We start from the raw sequence: 27990 nt of genomic DNA, 5'->3' as shown, positions 1-27990 counted from the left end.
TCTATTCACTTGTTTGGACAATCCCTCCTCCTAAGGCTAACTTCCAAGGTCAGGCTATCAAAGTATTGAAATAAAGCACTCAAAAGCCTTCCTTGACTCAACTAATTATCATCCTCAATTAAAATTAAGCACCTCATCCTAACATGGGGTTTCCCATTTTACCTTTATAGAATGCAGTGTTCCTATGTGCCACATCTGTCTCCCTTCTATCCAGAGGCAGTCCTTTGTCTTTCCAGGACAAATATCCCTGTCACCTTTTTCTGGTTCCCTTTCCCTTCTCCCTCTTCCTCTGTCTCTGTCTTTGTCCCTTATCCTTACCCTCTGTCCCTCTGGGGCAAATAAATTTCCCCTGTCATCTTGGCAAATAAAGTGCTGGGAACTTGGTCTTGAGGGTCCTAAGCCCATACTTTTCCTTTCTTTGGTGCCAAAACCCATGAGTCAGTCTACAGGATCCCTTAGCACCTCCAGCACAGTACTGGTACATTCGGACCTCCTTATGCCCAATCTCATCCAACAGCAGCAGACTGGCAAATTCCCCTTCCCTTGCTGTCCTAAATAATTCCCAGGTTATCAGGTGACAGCCATGGTGTGTCGAGTGTCCCTGCTCTGTCTTCTGAATATTCAGGAGACTGCACCCCACCACAGCCTTCATTGGTTATTGTGGACACCCTTGGAGAACCAATAGACACATACTGTTTAGTTTGGCTTGGTTGGAAGTTGTCCTTTCTCTTTTGAGGGCCACACTGCCAGAATCCAGTGCCCTTTCTTAAACTGCCGAAAATCCTGTCTGACAGTTCCTGGATTATCTTGCTCTTTGTGACAGAGATTGAGTGACAGGTCTCCCTCCCAGAGGACTCTGGCTGTTCCAGACCAAAGAAAGCCCTAGGCCCAAAGTCACCATTAGCACAGAGAATCCATATTCTCCATCATGACTGAAAAATTCCAACATGAACTCAAAATTATTGATACACCCTAATATTCAAAAATAGCCCTTACACTCCCTAAGGCCAGTCCAATTGAAACCTTTACAATTCTATGGGCATAAGGACCGAAACAAGGAGATAAAGCCCCTTTCCTTCTTGGAGACCTCTCAAGTCTCCAGCTGTCCCTGCCTTCTGCCTCCTGTCTCTGAGAACTCCTATGCTTCCTCATGTCTCTAGCTGCTTTTCTGCCCACTTCTAATCACAGTTCCAAACTTTCCCCTTCCACTTTCTGGTCCTCCAAACATCTGCAGCAGTTCTGCGGGAACACTGTCACTAATAAACTGCCCTGCACTCTACCCAACCCCAACCCTATAGCTTGCTGGCAGTCACAACAGCAGAATCCCCCAGTCAGTGCATGACATGCTGCAACCAAGGGAAAGCCATGCCCTCAGCCTCTGGTTTGCTGCAATCTCAGCAGACCATGCCAGCCACTTCTGCCATGGGTGTGTGGCCACTCTTCCTCTTCCCCCCAGGTACCAGAGCCACAGGCCACGCCCCTCAGGCCTAAGCTGACCAACAGCTATGACTACAGGCCAAGCCACAGACCACACCCTCTTCTGCTGGACATCACAGCCATTGCTCTGACTTTCTTGACAAAAAACTTCACCTCCACTTAAAACTGTTATCAACCTGTTTTTCCTTCTGTTCTGAAACAGATTGCTGTCCTTTTCAGATTCCCTCTCCTAGCCTGTCATTTCCCTGAGTTGCCACAGGGTCTTTGGCTGCCCTGCCTGCTCAACTCTGCTATTCCCAACAGCTGGTCAGTCTCTCCAACTTTCCTTAACAATCAGTAACCCAAACAAACCCACCAGCCTCCCCCATGGCTGCTGCAGCCCCCGATGCCATCCCTGCCCATCCCATCCCCAGCTCCTGGTCACTGACTCTCTCATGCCAGCCAGCCTCCTCTGTCAAGGCCAGCCATACTTCCCTCCTGACACTTTCTCAGTTTAACCCTTTTCTGTCCTGAAACTCCTCCTGCAGCTTACACAAATACAGAGTCCCAAATCTCTTGTACATTAACTCTGTTCTACACTCCCAAAACTTCCCTTCTACAAAATGTCATTTTTTTCTACCCCCTTCTCCTTAAAGTATCTCCCACTGACCAGCCCCCATCACTGCCATAGCTCCGAAAACCATCTCAGCCCCATGATGTCCCCTGATGCTGTCCTGAAACCAAATTCCCTGTATCAGCCACTGGCTCCTGCCACACTTGCTCTCCTGTGTCCCCTGTCAGCTCAGCCTCTGCTGTTAAATCTCTACAGCCACTGCCTCCTCCCTCTTCTCTTCCTGTAGCCAAATTCTCCACTTTTAATTACTCTATGGCCCTTCTTATCTTACACCTCCCTCAGCCAAGACCCTGGTTATTTTCCCAACTTAATAACCCTTCCTGTCCTGACACTGCCTGCAGCTTAAACTCAGTCATACAAAACAAACTTGATACAGCTTAAACTGCCTGCAGCTTAAACTCAGACATATAAAACAAGCATGATAGAGAGACATGCCAGTTTCTGGCAGCACCCCCAGTCTCCTCCAAAAAAGATGATGGGGCACTAAAAATCCTTCACCTGGAGCTCACTTTAAAGGTAACAGAGCTGGCTACTGGGTGAAAAACTGCCCTTTGCCTTGCTTGCTACCTTGACCCTGTCTAAACTGTGGACAAACAGGACTGTAGATGAATTTCTAAATGGTCTTATTAAATGAAAAACACGGAGCCAAATATAGGGGTGAAAGCCTTAGAGATCAGGGAAATAGTGATAGCCACCAACATTACCCTTCCAGCTCTGCAGCTACCAAAAGTGAGTTACTTCCTGTCTACCCATACTTTTATTGCCTTGCTGTTCTGTCCTCTCATTGGCTCTTAGCCCAGCTACCTCACTTTCTTATCACTGCCTGTCTGTACAGACCTCCAGGTCTCTATGGTTGGCACTGGGATTAAAGCATGTGTCACCACGCTTGACTATTCCCTAGTGTGTCCTTGAACACAGAGACCCTGCCTGCTAAGTGATAGGAGTAAGTGTGTATGCTAACCACTGCCTGACTTTTATGTTCACTTAATGGCTTGCTATTTCCTCCGATCTCTAGGCAAACTTTATTTATTAACATACAAATAAAATATCACCACATTTTAGTGCAGATAAAATATCACCACCCAGGACAGTGAGGAATTAATTGCCTGACTTTGCCTGGACTAGGTAGCCTTCAACTCCCAAGTTCCTACTCCACGGGAAAGTCTGTTGGGTCTTCTGGGCCTGGTAGCCAAAAACTAATGCTGCCCTGGGACCTCTGCCCCAACAGTCATGGAGGCACCTAGGGAAACTGAGCAGGTAGCCAGTAAGTCTCTTCTTTTTAATTGATACAAAAGCCATTTATATTGTTCTTCCTACACAAATTTATCCTTCACATGTCTCCGAAGATGTTGATGTTGATGACTGTAGCTTGAACAACAAGAAACACTCAGTCTGTTTTATATATATGTTTTACCTTGCTGTCAAGCTTTACACTAAGAAGGATTTGGAGTTTCTGAAGGTTATGAGAAACAGACAAGTAAGTTATGTAGGACAGGGAAAATTAGTTTGTAGGTCTAAGACAGGTTTAAAGTTATGACAGTATGAGTTAAGTTCTGAAGATATGATAGACTAAGTAAGTCATGACGTTTAAGATAGTGATTTATTGGTCCAAGAAAAAATTTAAAATATATGACAAGTTGGTTTTTCTTTTCTTCTCTCAATGTTAACCTTTCTTCCTCACCCACAGTCAGAATATATACCCAGTCCTCCAGACCCTTCCAGACCCCTCCCTTAATTTTCTCCTTTCAAGGTTTTTTTTTCTCCTCATTCCCTCATGTCCTAGTCCCTTACTAGAATGGTATTTCACTCCAAAATTGATATAAATTTTGTCTTATACCCTGACAACAGCTCCCAGGATACTCCTGCATCCCTCTGCCTTCACATAGACAGATCCTGATACTCAACAATCCTGACAACTGATCTGCACTGTCCTTCCCCAAGGATTCAGAGATAGTCCCCACTTTTTGGTCAGACATGTACTATAGACGTGGCCTACCTTCCCCCCTTTCCCTCAAGCTTGCTTCAGAATATAGATAACCTCCTTGTTTACACTCCTTGCCTCTCTGCTAGCCAATCTGACACCACCTCACTTCAATTTCATCAGCTCCAAGAGTTACCTGGTCTCACCTTCCAAAGCTCAACTCTCCTCTCCCAAGTCACCTATTTTAAGTTCTTTTTCAAGCCAAACCGTAGACACCTCATTTTAAACCTTCTTGCTCATCTCCACTCCTTATCTCTGCTCTCTTGGCCATATTCCTCTGCTCATGGGCCCCTGGATACCCAACCCTAGTAAATCCTCTATAACAAGCCACTACTCGGCCTTCTCCTTCCTCCCATCCACAAATAATTCCTTAAGTTTAAAGCATTCTCCTTTCTATTCTACCTATCTACCTCCCAGATCTATGCAAACATTTCCATCCTTGTATTTCCAAAACACCTAAACACTTCTTAAAACTAACCTTGGCCCTTTTTCACTTACCTCTCCAAAACTCTAGGCAACACTGTCCATGATGGACCTTGTCTATGAGCTCTTGCCATAGAGAAACATGCTTACCTCTAAGTCTAACAAACCCTGGGATCCCCTCTCATAATCTATTGATCCCCTCTTACAATCTAATGATCCCCTCTCACAATCTATTTCCACCAATATCTCCCTCAACTACTAACCTCTTCCACAATCTCAGATTCCATCCCTCCAAACGTCTCTTACCAAATATTCATTACTCACATTTCTTACCTGTATCACGATTCTTAAATGATCTTATTAATTAAAAAAAAAACTCAGAGCCACACATTGGGGTGAACGCTGAAAGATCAAAGAAGCAGAACAAGCCACAGCTCACCTCACCTCACCAACTTATCAGCCAATCCTATCTCCTCAAACTGGAAGCCTTTGAGTCCTCATCTGAATGGATCTCAGCTGTATTGGTACTAAAAGCCTATAAGCTTAAGAAGCATCTAGTTCCTGGTCCTCATGCCTTATATACCGCTCTGCTTCCTGACATCACTTACTGGGATTAAAGGCATGTGTCTTTTCCAAGCAAGACATAAGATTTCAAGTGCTGGGATTAAAGGTGTGTGTCAACAACATGCCTGGCTCTATTTCAGGTGGATCTCTGCTTCCAGAATGCTAGGATTAAAGATGTGTGCTACCACTGCCTAACCTCTATGGTTAATACAGTAGCTGTTCTGTTCTCTGACCCCCAGATAAGTTTACTGGGGTACACAATATATCAGCCACACTTTTTCCTCCCCTCAATACTTCCACACTTATCTCTTTGTCTCTATGTTGTGCCAATCCTCCACGCTCCTGTCTCAAACTCTCAAAGATCTCTTCCAACTTTTCCTTTCATACACTTGTCCCCTTGACCACCCAAGTTCCCCTTTGGGAACCAAAACCAAGTTCTCTCAACCTTTCCACATCAACCCTAAAAACCTATTACATACTGTCCCTCCCACCATTTGACAAAAGCCTCCTAAACTATATTCTCCTCAACACAATCAGACCCTGCTTTTGAAAGGACCAAGCAGATGCCATAACAGGCTGCTCAGTCTTCTCTTAGAGATCAGGCCTCAATTTCAGTTTCCTGAGACTTGAGCAGCAGTTTCTGGGAGGGTTATGACACAGTCCTTGCAGTAGCTTCCTTTCTGCATGTACTTTGACTGTTCAAGGTTCAGCCAGTTGTTTACTGTGTGGGACCCTTCACCAACTTAGAACTATATACATGGGTCAATGTGAACGTGTGAGGCCAGGCAGCCCCCATGGCAGCTCAAGGACTTGTTCAGGCCCGCCCTCAAGATGATAACTATAACCCCAACCAGTAAATTCAAAGGTTACACACCCTCACCCAATCATATGATGCCAAGGCTTGTAACACCCTGCTTGCAGTTTTTCCCTTTAAAAACTCCTCATCCTGAGAGATCAGGGCTGTCCTCCTTCACCTGGTAAGCCAGTGTGTTAGATGTGGACCAAGCCTGGGCTTGTAATGAACCCCTGTGTGTTTTGCATCGGATATAGGCTCTGTGGTGGTCTTGCTTGGGGGTCTCATGACATGGTCACAACACTTTTAGGTAACAGTTCTTCCCCAATTAACCTTGATAGCCAATCTAAATTTTCCTGGCTCCTCTCAAAAACTCTCAAACAGACTTCAGATAAGTTCTCCTGCCAACCAACAGCCTAAGTTTTCCTACCTATTACCTATTCCTAAATGTGGGATCTCTCCTGCCTTCCCTGGGATCTCTCCCATTTTCCCTGGTCTTGAACTCCTCTTCCCAACTACCAGGACCATGGTTCTAACAGTTAAACCTAGCAGTTTCAAATGTACATCCAAGATAAAACATTTTCTACACTCCTTAACTTTACCTTTTTCCCTAGTCTATCTGTCCCAATAGATTTCAAATCAACTATAGACTGCTCCAACAACTCCAGAGCCATCCCCCACTGTCTCCTAGGAATCTATATTCTGTCCAGCCTCACAAACTGCACTTGCCCAACCTCAGCATCTGGTGCTGAAAAACCTGTACATAGACTGATTCAGCCTGTTCCTCCTGGCCTAGACCAACAACCAGCTTCCTTGGGTCCCCTAAAAACAATGCCCCAGTGTTAGTAGGAATCTGCCAGAAAGAATGAAACACACTTACCCAATATCCAGCCACCCAATAACAAAACAGAATAGTGGGAATAAAAGGACACTAGCCCACTTGAGCAAGTGTACTGGCAGGCCTTGCCCTTCTCCTCAATTCCCTCTACCTTACTAAAAACTACCAGATTACATTCCTAAAGCTATTCCCTCAGAGTCTATTCCTTTATTTGACAACTTCTTCCTCCTGAGGGTAACTACCAGCTATCAAAGTATTGAAATCCAGCAATCAGAAGCCCCATTTGACTCATCTAATTAATATTCCCAATTAAATTTAAGCATCTCATACTAACATGGGGTTTTCTATTTTACCTTTATAAAATGATGTTTTTCTATATGCCACATCTGTTTCCCCTCTATCCAGAGATAGTCTTTGACCCTCTATGACAAATATCCCTGCCTCATATCCCTGGTTCCCTTCCCCTTGTCCCTTCTCCCTTTTACTCTGTCTCCAGTCTTTGCCCCTTATCCCTGATGCCTGTCCTTCTGGGGCAAATAAATCTCCTTTGTGCTGAGAACTTTGTCTGAGATCTTGATCTTGGGGGTGCTGAGCCAATACTTTTCTTTTCACACAAGAGTGGCCCAAAGGCAAGTCCAGAGACAAGCTCACCTGGGAGTTCCAGCAGTAGGGTCAACATCAGGACACTGTGAGGAGTATGAAGCCAGAAGCCAAGGTCAACCATGTTGAGAACTAAGGAGCTTGCTCAGCCCAGTGTCTGTGCTGGTTAGATCCCAGGTTCTGATCTGCACATAAAAGAGGATCTGTGTCTTATTCTGTATAAAGGATGATACTGTGTTATGAAACAGGAACCATGCTGGTTATTTTGAAGTAGATACATAGCATTGCAGGCAGATGCAAGGGAGGAGTTATTTATCATGCATTTTTAGAGGAACTCAGATATGCTTAGGAAAAGTATTCCTTTCGATTTCTCTGTTACCTATTCTAGATCCACTTGGTCTCAAGACATCTTGTCTTAGTAACTCATCAATTGGAATTCAGGACAAATGGCTGTTTTCATTCCTTTTTGGTTTTTCAAGCAGGGTTTCTCTGTTTAGCCCTGGATGTCCTGGGACTCACTCTGTGAATAAGGCTGGCCTCAAACTCAGAGATCACCAACCTCCTGAATGCTGCCTCCTGAATGCTGGGATTAAAGGTATGCCCTACCACTGTCCTACCAAAAGGATGCTAAACACCTAAGTTTATAATCCTGGATGCTGTTGATTGCAACCTATAACTTCTTCATTCCATGGTTCAGCTTTTAAAAAAACATTCAAGTATTAACGTATAGTAGTGTCAACATGTTGACCAAAATGGCATTTTGAAGAAGAAAAATGGTAGTCTATTGACATAGTTGTGGATTTATTTTTTCAAGAAGCAACTCCTGAAGACCAGGAGGGTATTGGTCTGCAGGTGATGCACATGAGATTCCGAGCCATGAAATTTCAGCAAAGATCTGAAGGGATAACTAGTGAAGAAATATTAGATGATATTTCACTGCAGCTTCATGTTAAGCAGATCTAGAATAAAGGCAGAACTGCCCAAAGATAGGACCAGCATCTTAAACAAGAAATTATTCCCTCATTTCAGGAAGTGTACAGGCAAATGTAGGTGGGTTATTCTGTCAATGTGCTGTAGATATATAGGTCTTCTTTTAATTCTGATATCAACCACATCTGTGTTTTTTTTTTCACTTGTATTTTGAACATATTTAATGCAGGTATTTATAGTTTGGAGTTATCATCTTGATGTACAAAAATTATCTGCTATTAATTGCAACTGCCCCTCCTCTCTTCATTACCATATCCAGGCCCACACCTTTGGTAGACTTTCACCCCATCAGAGGCCAGGTCAGCTTCCTGAAAACCAGGTAAGCCACTCCCCCACTCCTGCCCCATGCACTGCATATATATGTACACTCAAAATAACCCCAATAATAATAATGGTCCTCCTCTCCTTGTCACCTTATCCTGGCCCAAACCCCTGGTGGGAGCCTCATACTCCACCAGACACCAGGCCAGCATTCTGAGCCCCCTACTCCACCTGTGCTCAGCCAACACAACTCCAAATGCCCCTCCTCTCCTTATCACCAGATTCTAGCACATACCTCTGGCAGAAGCCTTCCACCCATTCAGAGGCCAGGCCAGTGTCCTGAACCACAGAGGTCCACTGACCAGATCAGAGGCCATGAACATAGCCTGAATACTAGCCCCAAATTTGGGCAGCAATCCCCTAGTGGACCAGGGGCTATCCAATACATCAGAAGTCCATCTCCCAACATGGATAGAGACCTTCTACTCAACCACAGGCCATGGCAGCAAGAAGAACAAAGAGAAAACAATCACAAATAATGTCAAGAGAACCAAGAAAAGCAAACAAAGAGTTGATAGAAACAAATAAAACTATTCAAGACTGGAAAAATGGAAATAGAAGCAATAAAGAAAACACAAACTGAGGGAATTCTGACAGTGGAAAAATCTAGGAAAGTAAACATGAACTATAGATGCAAACATCACCAGCAGAATACAAGGGATAGAAGAGAGAATCTTGGGTGTTGAGGACATGATAGAAGAAATAGATACATCAAAGAAAACATTAAATCTAAAAATTTCCTGACACAAAACATCCAGGAAATCTCAGACACCATGAAAAGATCAAATTTAAGAAAAATAGGAATAGATGGGGTTGGCGATTTAGCTCAGTGGTAGAGCGCTTGCCTAGCATGCTCAAGGCCCTGGGTTCGGTCCTCAGCTCTGAAAACAAAAGGAATAGAAGAAGATTCCCAGCTCAAAGACCCAGAAAATATTTTTTAGCAAAATCATGGAAGAAAATACTCCTACCTAAAGAATGGCATATCTGGCCGGGCGGTGGTGGTGCATGCCTTTAATCCCAGCACTCGGGAGGCAGAGGCAGGTGGATCTCTGTGAGTTCGAGGCCAGCCTGGGCTACCAAGTGAGTCCCAGGAAAGGCGCAAAGCTACACAGAGAAACCCTGTCTCGAAAAATAAAAAAAAAAAAAAAAAAGAAAAAAAAGAATGGCATATCTGTAAAGGTACAAGAAGCTTACAGAACACAAGAAAGATTGGCCCAGAAAAGAAAGATCCCTCACCATGTAATAATCAAAACACCAAACACACAGAACAAAGAGAGAATTTTAAAAGCTGCAAAGGAAAAAGGAAAAATAACATATACAGATAGACCTATTAGACAGATGTGCTGCAAACTCTGTGAGACTACAGATACCAGCAAAACTTTTAATCATCATAGATGGAGAAAAGATATTCCATGATAAAGTCAAATTTAAACAATGTATATCCATAAATCCAGCCATATAGAAGGTAGTAAAAGAAAAATTCGAACTCCAGGAAGTTAAGTATACCCACAAAAACACAGACAATAAATAATCTCACACCTGAATAACCCAAAGAAGGAACACACACACACACACACACACACACACACCCATCATCAACTACCACAAAATAAAAGGAATTAACAATTATTAATCATTGGTATCTCTCAATATCAATGGACTCAATTCCCCAATAAAAAGACACAGACTAACAGAATGGATGGGAAAAAAAGTCCATCCTACTGCTGCATTAAAAAAAATAAAAATAAAAATAAAAACTTCAACATCAAAGATAAACAATACTTCAAAGTAAAGGGTTGGAAAAAGATTTTCCATGCAAATGGCTCCTAGAATCAAGCTGATATAGCTATTCTAATATTTACCAGAATAGATTGCAAACCAAAATTAATCAAAAGAGATGGGAAAAGACACTTCATACTTATCAAAGGCAAAATCCAAAAAGATGACATTTTATTTCTTAACATTTATGCCCTAACAAAAGAGCATAAATTTCCTTTTTAAAGGAAAAACTGCTAAAAGTTAAATCATACATTGGCCCTCAAAAATTAATAGTGGGAGACATAAATACCCCACTCTCACCAATGAACAGATCACCTAAACAAAAATTAAAGCAAAAAATACTGGAGCTAACAGACATTATGAATTGAATGGACATGACAGATATCTACAGAACATTTCACCCAAACACAGAACCTCATGGAACATTTTCCAAAGTTGGCCACATACTCAGTCACAAAGAAAGCCTCAGTAAATACAAGAAAACTGAAATAACCCCTGCATCCTATCAGATCACCATGGATTAAAGACGGATTTTAAAAAGAACAGAAACAAAAGAAAGCCTAGAAATCATGGAATGTGAACAATTCTCTCCTGAATTACCACTGAGTAAAGGGAGAAATAAAGAAATTAAACTCTTCCAGAATTCAAGGAAAATGAATGCACAAGGTACCCAAACTTGTGGGACACAATGAAAATAATGCTAAGAGAAAGGTTCATAGCACTCAGTGCACAGCACACGTGAAAGCTCTAGAACAAAAAGAAACAAACACACAGGAGGAGTTGAAGGCAAGAAATAAATAAACTCAGGGCAGAAATCAATGAAATAGAAACCACAAATACCATACAAAGAATGAATGAAATAACGAGTTGGTTCTTTGAGAAAATCAACAAGATAGACAAATCCTTATCCAAACTAAGATGGAGAGTGAATAAACAAATGCACAACATCAAAAACAAAAAGGGGAACACAATGAAACACAAAACAAGAGACATTGAGGAAATCCAAAGAATCATTAGGTTTCACCTTCCTACACTTCACAAAATTGGAAAATCTAAAAGAAGTGGACAGATTTCTAAATAGACAGTACTTACCAAATTTAAATCAAGATAAGAAAAACAATTTAAGTAGACCTACCCTAAGAAAATAGAAGCAGTCTTTAAAATTCTCCCAACAGGGAAAAGAAAAAGCCCAGGGCTAGGCTGTTTTAGCACAGAATTATATCAGGCTTTCAAAGAAGACCTAATACCAATACTCCTCAAATTATTCCACAAAATAGAAACAGAAGGAACATGGTTGATTTTATCTTATGTGGCCACAGTCACCATGATACCCAAACCATACCAAGATGCAATAAAGAAAATTACAGACCAATTTCCCTCATGAACATAGATGCAGATATGCTCAATAAAACTGTATCCAAAAATAGATAAAAAAAAGAGAGAGATCATCCACTATGACCAAGTAGGCTACATCTGAGAGATGCAGAAATGGTTCAACATATAAAAATCTGTCAATGTAATCCACCATAAAGACAAACTGAAATGAAAAAGAAAAGAACAACACATGGTCATCTCATTAGATGTTGACAAAGCATTTGACAAAATCTAACACCCCTTCATGATAAAAGTCTTTGCAAGATTAGGGATACAAGGAACACACATAAACATAATAAAAGCAATATACAGCAAGCCCATTGTCAGCCTCAAATTAAATATAGAGGAACTCAAAGCAATTCCACTATAATTAGGAATAATACATGGCTGTTCATTCTCTTCGTATCTACTTGGAGTTCTAGTTAGAGCAATAAGACAACCAAAGAAGATCAAGGGGATACAAATTCTGAGATGATCTGATAGTATGCATAAGTAACCCCAAGAACTTTAGTGAAGTGGTGGATACAAGATTAACTAAAAAAATCAGTAGCTCTCCTATATACAAATAATAAGTGGGCTGAGAAAGAAATCAGAGAAACAATACCCTTCACAATAGCAACAAATACTATGAAATATCTTGATGCAAGTGAATGACCTGTATGAGAATAACTTCAAGTATTTGAAGAAGATATCCAAAAATGGAATGATTTCCCATGCTTGTGGATCTCTAGGATTAACATTAAAAATTGACATCCTACCAAAAACAATCTACAGATTCATGGCAATACCTATCAAAATACCAACAAAATTCTTTGCAGATCTTGAAAACACAATGCTCAGCTTCATATGGAAAAACAAAAATCCAGGATAGTTGTGATGGCTATACTTGGTTGTCAATTTTACTATATCTGTAATGAACTACAATTCAGAAATGGAAGGCACACTTGTGATCTAGATCTGGAAGCAGAAAGACCACAAACATTTGATCCAGATATTTAGGTGGAAAAGCACACCTTTAATTTGGGTCATCCCTACTGCTGGAAGCTTCTATACAGACAATGGAAGAAGGAAGCAGTCATTCATTCTTTGCCTGCTTGTTCTTGCCTTGCTAGCATGCCCATTCCTTCAGAGGCCTTGGAGCCTAGTTCTTCAGGATTCCAGCATGTACAAAAGACTTGCTGAGACATCCAGCTCATGAGGCTGAGAAACTATTGGATGATTGGACTTTCTATGCACAGCTAGTCATTGGAAATACTGCAAGTATTTCCAACAAGTTCCCATATATACACATTATTAAATAACAAATTCAATATATATATTCATTATATAACTTCTGTGACTCTAGATTTTCTGACTAATACAGATTTTGATATCAGAGTGGTTCTAGAGAAGCAGAAGTTTAAGGATGAATCTATTAAGTATCTGGAAATGGATTTTTAATTTGCCACCACCTCCAGTTACTGAAGCCTTTTAAGTAATTCTACTGCCTGCGAGCTTGGAAAGTACTGAAGGCCCATGGTGTAAACTATATTTCCAATTTAAAGAAATAAATGCATTTGATTATCTTGATTCATCAGTAGTGAGTGGCAATGGATTCAGAGACATTATATATGAAACATTTGACAGTTTGGGGAAAATAAGGAAAGTAATGTTGCTGGTTGGTTGCTCTTAATATCTCTGGATAAATTGATAAAGGATAGGAATGAGCTTCGTGATAAAGTTAAAAAACTTCACAATACAGTAAAGGATAACAAAAAACGTACTGATAATGTTGACTGGCTCCAGATGTGCATAAACAGTGTCAGGTTTTCTGAGTGTGCCCCAGCAGAAAATCTTCTCTCCAGCAGCCATAGAACTTGGGTTGCAGAAAATCAAACCACAGCCCTTATGATAGGTTTGGCTGAAGTACAGCAAAAATTCAGGCCTCAGCCTCAGATGGTGGCAGCCTGAAGTAATTATTGGTAAAGAATGTGATTCTATAACTTGAGATAGGGGTGTGTGGGAAGACCCCATTGAAGCTAAGAACTTTGAATCCTCAATTTTCAAGGGGTTATCTCACCTGAGGACTTAATACCTTCAGCCTCATCCCTTGAAATAGTGCCCTTTTCACCTTTTACTTAAAAAGTTAGTCCTTCAGTGTCTGCTAAACTAGCAGTGACTTTTTCTGAAGGAAATTTCGGGCAACACAATACTAGTGTTCCTGAAGGGCCACCAATATTTGCCCCTGGACCTATAACCAGATCAAGGCAAAGCAAACTCCTAGAGAGGATATAGAAAGTGTAGTCCATGAGGAAGTGTGCTACACTGCTAAGGAACCTAATGCTTTTGCTAATTCATTCAAACAGGAATCTGGGGAATATATGTAGGAATGGATTTTAAAGGTGTGGAATAGTGGTGGAAGGAATATATCTTACGGTTTCCATTTCTTTGAAGAAACACAATGACCAAAAAACAAGCTAGGGAGGAAAGGGTTTATTTTGCCTACACTTTAGCATGGCTGTTCATCACTGAAGGAAGTCAGGACAGGAACTCAAACAGGGCAGGATCCAGGAAGTAGGAGCTGACGCAGAGGCCATGGAAGGGTGCTGCTTACTGACTTGCTTCCCCTGGCTTGCTCAACCAGTTTTGTTATTGAACCCAGGACCACCAGCCCAGGGATGGCACCACCCACAATGGACTGGTTCCTCCCTCATTGATCACTAAATGAGAAAATGTCTTACAGCTGGATCTTTTCAAGGCATTTCTTCAACTAAGGCTCCTTCCTCTGATGACTCTAGCTTGTTTCAAGTTGATACACAAGACCAGCCAGTACAGAACATAAAACTAGATCAGGCTGAGTTTATTGATATGGCCCTCTGAGTGGAGATTCTAGGTTTAATATGCAAGTTTGCACAGATAGAAAAGAATTGTGAAAAGTTTGGTTGAATGGTTGGCTTAAGTGTTTATTCAATGATGGCCTGCTGAAAAAGAGGGGAGATGCCTGATATCCCTTGGCTTAATGTTGATGAAGGGTTTCAAGGCTCAGAGAAATTGCAATGCTAGAGTGGGTACTCTGTACAAAACCTAATACTCCACAATGAGAAGGTCCAGAAGACATGTGCTTCACAAATCCTATATGAAGCAAAATGGTGAGAGGGGCACCAGTACATTTGAAGAGTTTTGTTGTCACCCTTCCCCTTGTACCAGACATTAGGTTTGGAGATACTACTGCTCAAATGTATTAATAAAATGCAATGGATTTAATTGGGCCCTGAGGTAGCAGGGGCCAGGTGACAGTACTGAATTGCCAGAGGCAAAGTGATCATAGTTATTATAATTGGCAACACAGAAAAAACAATGTCCATAGTGGCCTAACCTGTAATGGTCAGCACAGACAAAGTGAATTTTACAGTGGTAGGATGCATATGGGTTCTGTTTTTGGCTAATCAAGCATGGTGTTTCTAAGCATGAATTAGATAAGCCGACTTCATTCCTGTTTCAGCTGTGACTTCAGCTGTGGAGGAGTTCAATAGGAATAAACGAGACAGGAATACAGGTTCTGTGCACAGTCGGCTTCTTTCCCTAGATATTCTTTTCATTGCTCAATTGGTCCATGAACAATGTGGCTATGGTGGTAGAGACAGGGACCACATGGACTTCCACTCATCAATGATGACTTGGCTACAGTTGCTGCTGAGTGCCAGGCCTGTCAATAGCAGAGACCAACACTAAGCCCCAGATATGGCACCATTTTCTGGAGTGATCAGCCAGAAACCTAGTGGCAATTTGACTACATAGGACCACTTCCTCCATGGAAAGGACAATGCTTTGTCCTTACTAGAGTATTTTTCTGGTTATGGATTTGTGTTTTCTGCATGTAATGCTTCTTTCAAAACCACCATCCATGGACTTAAAGAATGCCTTATTCATTGACACAATATTCCACATAATATTGCTTCTGACTAGGGATCACATGTCATAGCCAGAGAAGTATGACAGTGGGCCCATAATCATGGAATCCACTGGTCTTACCATGTTCCCTACCATCCTGAAGCAGCTGGCCTGGTAGATGTAATGTACTTTTGAAGACACCATTGCAATGCCAATTAGGTGGCCATAGCCAGGATTCACAGGTCCAGAAATCAAGAGATGGAAAGGAGAATAGTTCCACTTACTATCACTTGTAAGAAAGATTTTGCTTCCCGTTCCTGCAACCTTAAGTTCTATTGACCTAGAAGTCTAGGTTTCAGAGGGGTGTGTGCTCCTGCCAGGAGCAACAACAAACATTTCATTGAAATAGACACTCAGACTTCCCCCTGGTCACTTCTAATGGTGAAGATGTCCCTTTGGACGTCTAATACCCTTAAACCATCAGGCTAAGAAAAAAAAAATAACAATGTCTGGAGTGGTAATAGATCCAGATTATCATGGGAATGTTGGATTGCTACTCCACAAAGGAAGTAAGAAGGATTATGCCTGGAGTGCAGGAGATCCTTTAGGGTGTCTCTTGATGCTACCACGCCCTGTGATTAAAGTTAATGGGAAACTGCAAAAGCCTAATCCATGCTGGTTGACAAAGGGCACAGACCCATCAGGAATGAAGGTATGGGTCAGTACTCCAGGAAAAGAGCAAAGACCTACTGGTGGAGAGGATGGAGGGGGTAAAGGAAATACAGAATGGATAGTAAAGGATAGTAGTTCTAAATGTCATCTAAGCCCATGTGATAGGTTGCATAAATGAGGATTATAACTGATATGAGTGCCTTTGTTAAAATTTCTTAAGAATGTATTTGTACAGATATGTGTTTGCTTTGAATTTCCTTATCAGACGTTGTAGCATCAATTAAAAAATATCAATAGTTATCATATGTAAGTTTGAGATACTAGAAGGATGTCCCCAAGGGACATTGCCACCTAATCTAAATTTATAGTGCATTTGTGGTTGTATGAAGGATAGTTATATCACATTAAGTGTAATTGTGGCATGGTTAAATATATAATGAATTTGCAATTGTACATGGGATAGTTATATTATGTTTAGGAATTATTATTACCTGTTTATTGTTTTTCATTTGGAAATTGTAGTAGTTTGAATGTAATTGGCCCCCATAATCTCATAGGAAGTGGCATTATTAGGAGGTGTGGGTTGTTGGAGTGGGTGTAGCCTTTTTGGAGGAAGTGTGTCAATGTGGGAGTGGGTTTTGAGATCTTTTGCTTAAGCTTTATTCAATGTCACAGCTAGTCAACTTCCTGTTGCCTGCAAAATGTAGGACTCCCCAGCACCATATCTGACTGCATGCTGTGCTTCCCATCGTGATGATAATGGATCCACTTCAATTAAATGTTTTCTTTATAAGAGCTGCTGTGGTCATAGTGTCTCTTCACAGGAATAAAAACTCAAACTATGACAGCAATTAATCACGAAATAAGAGATATGATTGTGTGAAAAGCTGACAAGGGATGGATTGTGATGGCTATTTTTCATTGTCAACTTGACTGTATCTGGAATAAAGTACAATCCAGAAATGGAAGGCATACTTGTGATCCAGATCTTGAGGAACAAAGACAACATGCCTACAATCCAGATCTTGAGGTGGGAAGGCATACCTTTAATCTGGTCCAAAATGTCTGCTGGAAGCCTATAGAAGAACAATGGATGAAGAAAGCACTTATTCATTCTTCACCTGCTTGCCCTTGCCTTGCTAGCATGTCTATTCTTTTACTGGCCTTGGAACCTACTTCTTCAGAATTCTAGCATATACAGAAGACCAGCTGAGATGTCCAGCTACATGGGACTGAGCAACTATTGAATTATTGGGCTTTCTATTGACAGCCAGCCATTGTTTGACTGGGATTCATTCTATATAGGCTACAAAAAGCTTGTGACAGTAACCAACCAATATCTGGTATCTGGTTTGAATGAAGGCCCACTTCACAAGAAGGAACCCATACCCAACAATGTTTTGTGTGTGTGTGTGTGTGTGTGTGTGTGTGTGTGTGTGTGTGTGTGTGTGTGTGTGTTTGGTTTTTGAGACAGGGTTTTTCTGTGTAGCTTTGCGCCTTTCCTGGAACTCACTTTGTAGACCAGGCTGGCCTCAAACTCACAGAGATCTGCCTGCTTCTGCCTCCCAAGTGCTGCGATTAAAGGCATGTGCCACCACCGCCTGGCCCAACAATGTTTAAGTGTCCAATAACTAGAGACTAGATAGCTCAGGGACCTAGAGTAAAACCAAATACTACTGTTCTGTAAACCTAGGCAAGTACCTATGGCTAGTGAGACTGTCAAAATGCAGAGAATTAACTGACTTTGGGTGTCCAAAGTCAACTGATGCATCTGCACTGCAACCCTTGCACCTAAGGCTCAAGATTTATCATGGAAGAAGGGAGGGGATTATAAGATCATAAGAGCCAGAGGCTGAGTGGTGTCAAATAGTGTCCCCTAGCCAAATGAGGAAATAGCATCATGGTGGTGTTAACAGACAAGGATAATGATAACACCACTTGACATATCTACTCAGATAGGGGAAATGGCCCCATTCTTTAATGAAGAGTTGCAGGAGGTCAGTGGCTGCTGAGAGAAAAATAGCAAGTTTCCTTCATGGAAGAGCTTTCACGTGGGCTTTCCGATCCAAAATAGTCAGCCCAGGCATATGGGCATATAAGCAAAGTCAAATGGATACAGTAGGTTATATGTAAATATGTATATACATGTATATATGTATACATATACATATATATACATATATGTGTGTATTCATGTAACAATAACTATTAAAGAAGAAACTGGGAATGTACATGCACCATAAGCAAATATATCCAAAGTATTGTGTTTGTATTCTCTGTCTACAAATTCCTCCTCTCCTCCCATTAATGCAGAAAGAAGACAAAGGCAGTAATCTATCAAAGTTCAGCCTTGAGAAAAAAGTTATTTTACAGAGAGGAAAGTTTGCTTACTGTAAGCATTTAGGGAAGCATAAAGAGTTGGAAGAGAAGGAGAAGTGGGTTGTGAACATTATTGGGTGAAACAGAACTGAAACTGCAGGACTGTGTAAATATTTTGCAATTGAAAAGTTAAAGTAACAGTAAAGAAAGATATTTTTAAAATTCCTGTCTTTTTATGTATACTAAAGCACAAACACACACACACACACAAACAAACACACACACACAATGGTGTACACACAAAATATGTAAAAATGTGCCTTCCCATAATATTATATAAGGTCATTTTTAAGGACATTAAATTTTAACACTATGGATATCTCAGTAAAGTATATGCAGAGAAAGACAATATGTATTTTTATAAGAATGTGAGTATACACAGTTTCCATTGTAGTCATTTAATGCTTAGTCACAATTTTCACCCTGATTGTAATGAAAATCTCCTTGAAAATTAGTAAGTCATAGTTCTGAGTGTGCCTGTGTCTTGTGAAAACAGAAGTCATGCTAGACAGCTACCAGGAGCCAAGACAAGTATTTTTTTTTTCCTTTAAATCAGATAATCTCTATTCCTAACTCACAAAGCCTCTGTGGGTGAAGGTTGGATATTTCTCTCTAATTCAACGCAGTTTTTACTCTTTCTGCAATTAACTTATACGAAAAAGCCAAATAACTTTCTATAGTTAAAATGAAGAAACCATGGTGGTGTTGGAGCTGGGTTTACAACTTAATAGTGAGCATGATTTAGCAAATGTGAGGCATGATTTTAATCCACAGCCCCAAAACAAAAGGGAGGAAAGAGCAAATGAAGGGAGGAGCAAGAGGAGAAATCTCAAAGTGTCTGGCCTAGAATTAATCTGAGCTTTTTTGGTGACTAAGCCAGGTAAAAGTAGACACTTCCTCTGTCTGACACATCACTCCTCCCCAAGTGAACAGGAAAATAGGAAAAGCTACTGCAGGAAGAGTGGACAAGTAAGGAGCACAAGATGCTAAATTCTTCTGAACTCATTCTTTAGGGCTGGCCTTGTATGCTGTGAAAATGTAATGTTCATGTTTTTAAAAGGCACATGCTGGCCCTCCACAATTGAACTGAGAGTTTGAGACGTGCTGGGTCCAGATCTGAAGACATAGATTGGATTCATGACAGGATTGTGGGCAGAGTACTGTATTAGGGAAGCATGAGTGGGCCTGCAGTGGGCCTCTTCCTCCATGTCGTAAAAGCAGGAAAATAAATGATTCTGGGGAAAGTCAAGAGGACCAGGGATGTGTGTGTGGACATGTAGGTGAACAGCATTCTTGTCATATGCCAAAGCCACAAACCTTGATATTTATAATGTGACTATACCAGTTACAGCATCTTTAAAGAGGAGGTTAAGGTCAATTTGGATCTTTAGGGTGGGTCGCAATTCAACTTGACTGGTTACGTCGTAGGAAGAGGAGAGTATATACACTAAGGAAGACCATGTATGATGACAGAGGGGAAGTTCTACACAACCATGAAAGAGAGAGTCCACAGAAGAGAGCATTTCTGTGGACACATAACTCTGAGCTTCTATGGTTCTAGAATTATGAGAAAATGAATAAGTGCTGCTTTATGGAAATCCTAGCAACAGAACACAAGCATCCACAAGACAAAAATGTACCAATTCCCAATAAAAAAGCAATTGGTGTGAAGATTCAAATTATGATGGAGGCAAGCAGCAGGACCGAGGGAAAACTGAGTAACTCAACTGATGAGGAATGGTAACTGTGCACTGTAAGGAACATTCTACCTATACCAGCTTCACAGGGGCTTTAAGTGAGACTTGACATCTTCAGGCAGTAAGCAGAAAGTGCTGAGCTTGTAGCCAGGCAAACTCATCAGCTGCTAAGGGATTGTTCAATGGCTCTGAAGGCCTCGGTGTTAGAGAATTTACACATTATATTTTGGAAAATGTTTTCACAGCCAAAATGTAAAGATATATACATATGATTATTTGAAACATCATCTGATTGAATCCTCTGATCCCTGATGTAGCTGATTGATGCTCAAAGCCAATGCTCAGGATTCTGACTGTAGTCTCTCAGATAATGCCCTGATCATCACTTCAGAGATTGTCCCTGAATTCCATGGGAAGGAGTGGAGAAGGAGAAAGAAGATTCTACTCTTGAACATGCTCATCTATAAGATCCAGTAGGATGGTCTGGAAACAGGACAGTATGATTAGAAAGTGGCCAAGAATCAGGGCCCAACTTTATGGAGCTCTTAGGAGCTTTTATCTCCAGGGTCAGTGCTGCTGAGATCCCAGATTCAGCTTTTTGGAGAGAAGGGATGCTTAGGCTCCCTCTGAGTAAAAGGAATGGGCTTCTTGTAAGCAAACAACAGTTTGATATAGGGTTGTGAAATAGAAACAAGGCAATGGAGGAGGCTGCAAGGGAGAGGTTACTCATGGTGAATTTCAAAGGGACGTAGATGAGCTTAGCAGAGATTATATTCCTTCTTTCTGGAGCCTCCACTGGATCCACTTTGGCCTCTCAAGTCATCTTCAGGTCTTGATGACTCACCCATTAGGGACAGATTGATATGGATATTTTTGTAATTCCCAAGCATCACAGCTTAGATATATCTGGCTTGTGGCCTAGTCTTCCCACATCTCTCTTGGAGATAACCAGTTCAGTCAGGAAGAAATTTCCAATAGATGCTCAGAGCTTCTAGCCAGGTCTTCTCTTGAAATAAGAATATTTGTCTATATGTTGATATTCTGATAAATTTATCTGACATGTAGTCAAATGGGAAGTTTAGGATTTCATAATCCTGGATATGGCAAATACAATGTCTTCTTGATATCTTCCAGAGAAGGAATTTGCACCTTGTGAAGCATGTAGATAAAGGGGAGGTAGCATTGGTGGGCATGGGAAGTTATAGTGTTATGCTGGTTTATTGATTATTTTTCTATAGCTGTTATAAAAGACCATGACCAAGGCAATTTACAAAATAATTTAAATGGCCTTATTATTCCAGAGGGTTAGAATCCATGGTGGTGGTGCAAAGGCATTGCAACAGAACAACTGAGTACTCACATGTCAGAACGTCAAGCAGGAGGCAGAGAACATGCTGGGAATGACATGAGTCCTTTGAATCCTTAAGCCAACCTCCAGTGACACACCTTCCAATTCTTCCCAAACACTTCCACCAATGAGATGCCAATGATTTAAAAATATTAGCCGAATGGGACAATTCTCATTCAAACCACCACAACTGGGATAGAAATGGGGTTGACAGCTTCCTGTGGAAAGTTCTGGGCTATCATATTCATTTCTAAACTCTGCTTCAAGAGCCTCTATTCTATCTCCCACTGCAGGGATTGGATCTGGAAGAGGAAGGATGGATGCCTTGACCTACTAAGAGTATATGCCCAGGATTTGGGCAACTTAATCAAGCCCCTTAGACTCCCATTTTCCCCCTCTACACAAGGGATTAAGAAGTGTTTGCTGCATTATTTCAGTGGGAATTAGAAGCAAAACATATTGTAGCTGACCTGAAAAACCAATAGGCACTCCTATTACCAGCTGAAGACAAGGAAAACTAGTTTTACTGTTGAATATACCCTACCTCCCCGAGGTAGCTCCTCAACAATGGCCCTCTTCTGCTCTCCAGAAACCAGATATGTGCCTCTCTGGATTGCTCTTGGCTTTTGAGATCTTTTGTCCTCTCTAGCATTCTGTGTCCTTAGTCTTCATTGATCCATAGAGTTGGTAGCCACTTCACATGGGGCCTTTGTTTTTCTGATGATTTACACTTGATAGCCTCATTTCAATGACACATCTAGGTTAAAGGTATAGATGCCAATGTTGTGTCTGATTTTCTAAGTACCTTATCTGTGAGTGACTAGGTTTGTACAGGGCAGTGTGAAGTGAAAAGAGGAATGAATATTAATCTTTCGAATTTGGCAGAATATACAGTCACCTACAGACAGGGTTCCAGGCACACAGGTGAGGATTATCTTTATTGTGGCCATGACTAAGGCCCCCAGCCAAAGTCAGACTATAGACACTGGCCAGGCCCTTATAGGCACCCTGGATCATGGATATCCACGTGGCCTAGAATGGCAGTGCAGGCCACTCACATCAGTATGTCCCCTGGTAGCAGCAAGGCCAGTGGATTCAGGCTGCAGCACAGGTAGGCCTTTGTTGGGAACACAGGACAAAGATATTGACACAGTCCCCTGCTGCAGTAGGATTATGGACACTGATATGGCTCATTGCTGGCAGCAAGGTCCTAGACATCACCCTGGTCTCATGTGGCAACTCAGACCATTCATATAAATATGGACCCCAGAAGAATATATTATACTATATCTCTCAACTAAATTACACTTAGGTTCACCAGTGTTTGAAAATGAGGCAAAGCCAAACAGCATACTTTTGTATGTCATAAATATTTTAAAGTATTGGATCATAGGAAATTGTTACGTTCAGTTACAGCACTGAACTGGAAGTATATTCATGGCATTTTTCTTCACCAGAAGAGACACCTAGATGGTATGCAAATGAGAGAAACAAATTACTGCACTAGCTTTCCATATTGCCCCATAACTGTCTCCCTATTCCGGTCCTATATCACTGTATTCTTTTCTTCCAGCCCTCTCTCCTCCACCTGATCCCTCCTGTTCCCATCCTCACCTGGCCCCAGTACACCTGCAAAATCTATTGTATTTCCCCTTCCCAGAGAGATCTATGCTTCCCCCTAGAGCTCTCCTTGACCTCTCTGAGTCAGTGGATTGTAGTGTGATTATCCTTTGCTTAACAGCTGTTATCCACTTCTATATGAATAGATATCATGTTTATCTTTCTGGGTGTGAGTTCGCTTGCTCATGAAGTTTTTTTCTAGTTCCATCCATTTTCCTGAAATTTTTATAATGTCATTTTTTTCTAAGAGCTGAGTAATACTGCATTGTATAAATATACAACATTTTCTTTATCTACTCTTCTGTTGGGGGGGGTATCTAGGTTATTCACAATTTCTGATGTTTATGAATAAAGCTGTTATGAACATAGTTGAGGAAGTGGAATAGTGGTAGGATGGAAAGTCTTTTGGGTATATGTTCAAGAATGGTATAGCTGGGTCTTGAGGTAGATTAATTCCCAATTTTCAGAAGCACTGCCATATTGATTTCCATAGTGCTTATCCAAGTTTGCATTCCACCAGCAATGTAGGAATGTTCCCTGTGCTCCACATTTTTGCCAGCATGACTGTTACTTGTGTTATTGACCTTATCCATTCTGACAGGTGATGGAATCTCAAAGTAGTTTTGATTTTCATTTCCCTGATGGCTCAGGTTGTTGAACATTTCTTTAATGTGTTCCTCAGGCATTTGAGATTCTTCTGTTGAGAATTCTCTGTTTAGATTTATACCTCATTTTTTAAATTGGGTTGTTTGATTTGTTGATATCTAGTTTCTTGAATTCTTTATATATTTTGGATATTAGTTTTCTCTTGGATGTGAAGTTGGTGAAAATCTTTTCCCATTCTGTAGGCTCATATTTTGTCCTGTTGACAGTGTCCTTTGCCTTAAAGAAATAAGCTTTTCAGTTTTATGAGGTCTGATTTATTAATTATCCATCTTAATCTCTGTGCTATCTCCGTTCTGTTTATGAAGTTGTCTCCTGTGCCAATGTTTTCAAAGGTATTATGCTACTTTCTATCAGGTTCAATGTATCTGATTTTATGTGGAAGTTTTAGATCTACTTGGACTTGAGTTTTGTGTAGGGTGATAAATATGGATTTGCATTCTTTCACATGCAGACATCCTGTTAGACCAGGACCAATTGTTGAAGATCCTTTCTTTTGTCAGTTGTGTAACTCTGGCCTCTTTATAAAAAAAAATCAGGTGTCAAATGGTATGTGGATTTATGTCTGCAACTTCAATTCAATTCCATTGAGCAATGAGTTTGATTATATGTCAATATCATATGGTTTTTATTAGTGCATCTCTGTATTATAGCTTGAAATCAGGGATGGTGATACGTCTGGAAGTTGTTTTATTGATCAGGATTGTTTTAGCTATACCGGGTTTTTCTTTTTTCATATGAAATTGAGTATTATTCTTTCAAGATCTGTGAAGAATTGTGTTGGACTTTTGATGGGGATTGTATTGACTCTGTAGCTAGCTTTTAATAAGACGGGCTTTTTTTTTTTTTTTACTATTTTAATTCTATGGATTCATGATCATGAGAGATCTTTCCATCTTCTGATTTCTTCTTCAATTTCTTTCCTCAAAGATTTGAAGTTGTTGTCATGCAGGTCTTTCACATGCTTAGTTAGAGTTACACCAAGTTATTGTATATTTTTTGTGGGTATTGTGAAGGGTATTGATTCCTTGATTTATTTCTCAGCCCACTTATCATTTGAATATAAGAGGGTTACTGATTTTTTTTAAGTTAATATTATATTCAGCCACTCCACTAAAGGTGTTTATCAGCTTTAGGATGTAGATGTAATTCTAAACAGTCTTATTAAATAAGAAACACAGGGTCAAATAAAGAGTTAAAAACCCAAGAGGTCAGAGCACTAGTGAATAGCCTTTAGCTTACCAGTTGCTGCCATCTTTCCCAGAGAGAGAGAGAGAGAGAGAGAGAGAGAGAGAGACCTTCTCCTGTGTGACCCATCTTTTTTTTGACTTTCTGTTCTGCCTTCTCATTGGTTCTAAACCCAATCACATGACTTCTTCGTCACTGACTATCTATACAGACCTTCACCAGGTTTCTATGGTTGGTACTGGAATTAAAGGCGTGTGTCATCATGCTGGCTGTGTCCTTGAGCACACAGACTCTGCCTGCCATGTGATTGGATTAAGGGCATGTGCTACCACTGCCAGACTTCTACTAAATGGCTTGCTATTAGCTCTGACCCCCAGGCAACTTTATTTATTAACATACAAATAAAATCACATTTCAGCACAAATAAAATATCACCATAGTAGGAGTTTCCTGATAGAATTTTTGGGGTTACTTCTGTATACTATCATATCATCTGCAAATACTGATACTTTGACTTCTTCCTTTCCAATTTTTACCCCCTTGATCTCCTTTAGTTGTCTTATTGCTCTAGGTAGAACTTCAAGTGCTGTATTAAATAGATATGGAAAGAGTAAACAGCCTTGTCTTGTTCTTGGTTTCAGTAGAATTGCTTTGAGTTTCTCTCAATTTAATTTGATGTCAGCTATAGGCCTCCTACAAATTGCCTTCATTATGTTTTGGTATGTCCCTTGTATATCTAATATATCCAAGACATTTATCATGAATGTGTGTTGGATTTTGACAAAGGTTTTTTCAGCATCAAATGAGATGATCATTTATCTTTTTTTCTAGTTTGTTTATGTGGTGTTTTACATCGACTAATTTTTGTATGTTTAAGCATCCCCGAATCTCTGGGATGAAATGTACTTTATCATGCTAGATGATCTTTTTGATGTGTTCTTGGATTTGGTTTGAAATTATTTTTTGAGTATTTTTGCATCTATCTTCATAAGGGAAATTCTCTTTCTTGTTGAATCTGTGTGGTTTGGGTTGCAAGGTGACTGTGGCATCATAAATTGAATTTAACAATGTTTCTTCTGTTTCTATTTTGTGGGATAATTTGAAAAGATTTAATGTTAAGTCTTCTTTGAAAGTCAATTAGAACTCTGTTTTAAAACTGTCTGGCCCTGGGCTATTTTTTGTTGGCAGACTTTTAGTGACTGATTCTATTTCCTTAGGGCTTATAGGTTTTTTAAGTTGTTTATCTGATCTTGGTTCAACTTTGGTAAGTAGTATCGATCAAGAAAATTGGCCACTTCAAGTATGACTTTGGAAATCCTTTGTATTTCCTTGGTATCTGTTGTTATGTTCCCCTTTTCCTTACTGATTTTGTTTATTTGGATAATCTTTCTCTTTAAGTTATTTTGAGTAAGAGTTTGTTTATTTTGGTGATTTTTTTTTCAAGGAATGAAATCTTTGATTCATTGATTCTTTGGATTGTTTTCCTTGTTTCTATTTTGTTGATTTCACTCCCAGTTCAATTATTTCCTGCAGTCTATCCTCTTAGGTGTACTTGTTTCTTTTTCTTCTAGAACTTTCATGTGTGCTGCTAAGTTGCTAGTATGAGATCTTTCAACTTTTTTATGTAGGCACTTAGTGCTATGAACTTTCCTCCTACCATCTCTTTCATTGTGGCCCATAAGTTTTGGTAGGTTGTACATTCATTTCCATTCATTTCTATGAAGTCTATACTTTCTTCCTTTATTTTTGTCTTTATGCAGTAGTCATTCAGTAGAGAACTGTTCATTTTCCACAAGTTTGTAGGCTTTCTATTCTTTTCTGTTGTTGAAATCCAGCTTTAATCCATGGTGGTCTGAGATGATACAGTAGGCTATTTCAATCTTCTTGTATCTGAAGATATGTGCTTTGTGACAGAGTATGTGCTCAGTTTTGGAGAAAGTTGCATGAGGTGCTGAGAAGAATGCATACTCTTTTGTGTTTGGGGGAAGTGTTCCATAGATATGTGTTGTGTCCATTTGGTTCATAATATCTGTCAGCTTCAGTAGTTTTCCATTTACTTTTGGTCTGCATGACCTGTCCAATGGCAAGAGTAGTGCATTGAAGTGGTCTCCCATTCTCAATGTGTGGATTAAGTTTTAATGTTTCTTTTATAAATGTGGCTTTTACAAATGCAGTTGTATTCAGGACATAGGTGTTAAGTACTGAAACATCATCTCTGTGGATATTTCCCTTAATAAGTATGAAGTGTCCTTCCCCATCTCTATTGATTGATTTTTGTTTGAAGTCTATTTTGTTAGAAATTAGTGAGGGACTCTAGTCCATTTGAGCATGGCAAACATGGCTCTGCCAGGCCTTGTCTTACACCCTGTTTCCTTCCACCTTGCTAAAAACCATTAGATTGCATTCCTAAAGCTAGCCCCCAAGGTCTAGTCCCTTATTTGGCCACTTCCTCCTCCTGAGGCTGACTACCAAGGTCAGGCTATCAAAATATTGAAGCCCAACAATCAAAAGTGCCCATTGGCTACCCTTATTAACATGCCCAATTAAAATGAAATGCCTCTTCTAACACAGGGTTTCCCCTTGTACCTTTATAAACTGCAGTTTCCTAAGTGCTATGTCTTTCCCCTCTCTATCCAGAGACAATACTTTGTGACCGCCCCAACAAATATCCTTTCACCCTCTTCTCCCTTATCCTCTATCTCCTATCTTTTTCTCCTATTCCCTGACCTTTGTCCCTCTGGATAAAAAAAAAAAATCCCCTTTTTTTCTGAGAACTTGGTCTTGAGATCTCCTGAGCTGATACCTTATCCTTTCATGTGGTGTTCTGATTTGGATATCAA

At 40.4% G+C, this 27990-nt stretch overlaps 2 protein-coding genes across 5 annotated transcripts in view; one reads left to right on the top strand and one right to left on the bottom strand.

The window, feature by feature from the left end:
* Nucleotides 1–7468, bottom strand: part of LOC102904548 (signal-regulatory protein beta-1-like) — a 67739-nt gene extending 60271 nt beyond the window's left edge. For all 4 annotated transcript variants that reach the window (XM_076563835.1, XM_076563833.1, XM_076563834.1 and 1 more), the window contains exon 1: nucleotides 7301–7468. In XM_076563835.1, coding sequence (XP_076419950.1) covers nucleotides 7301–7373 — 73 coding nt within the window. In that variant the 5' untranslated portion in view covers nucleotides 7374–7468. The remainder of the gene's footprint in view (nucleotides 1–7300) is intronic.
* The window catches only part of LOC143266765 (uncharacterized), a 401183-nt gene that overhangs the window by 182913 nt on the left and 190280 nt on the right, over nucleotides 1–27990 (top strand). The gene's annotated exons all lie outside the window — the stretch shown is intronic.

This window comes from Peromyscus maniculatus, chromosome 2 (genome assembly GCF_049852395.1).
Source record: "Peromyscus maniculatus bairdii isolate BWxNUB_F1_BW_parent chromosome 2, HU_Pman_BW_mat_3.1, whole genome shotgun sequence".
Classification (NCBI taxonomy): domain Eukaryota; kingdom Metazoa; phylum Chordata; class Mammalia; order Rodentia; family Cricetidae; genus Peromyscus; species Peromyscus maniculatus.
This window is presented reverse-complemented; position numbering and strand designations above follow the sequence as displayed.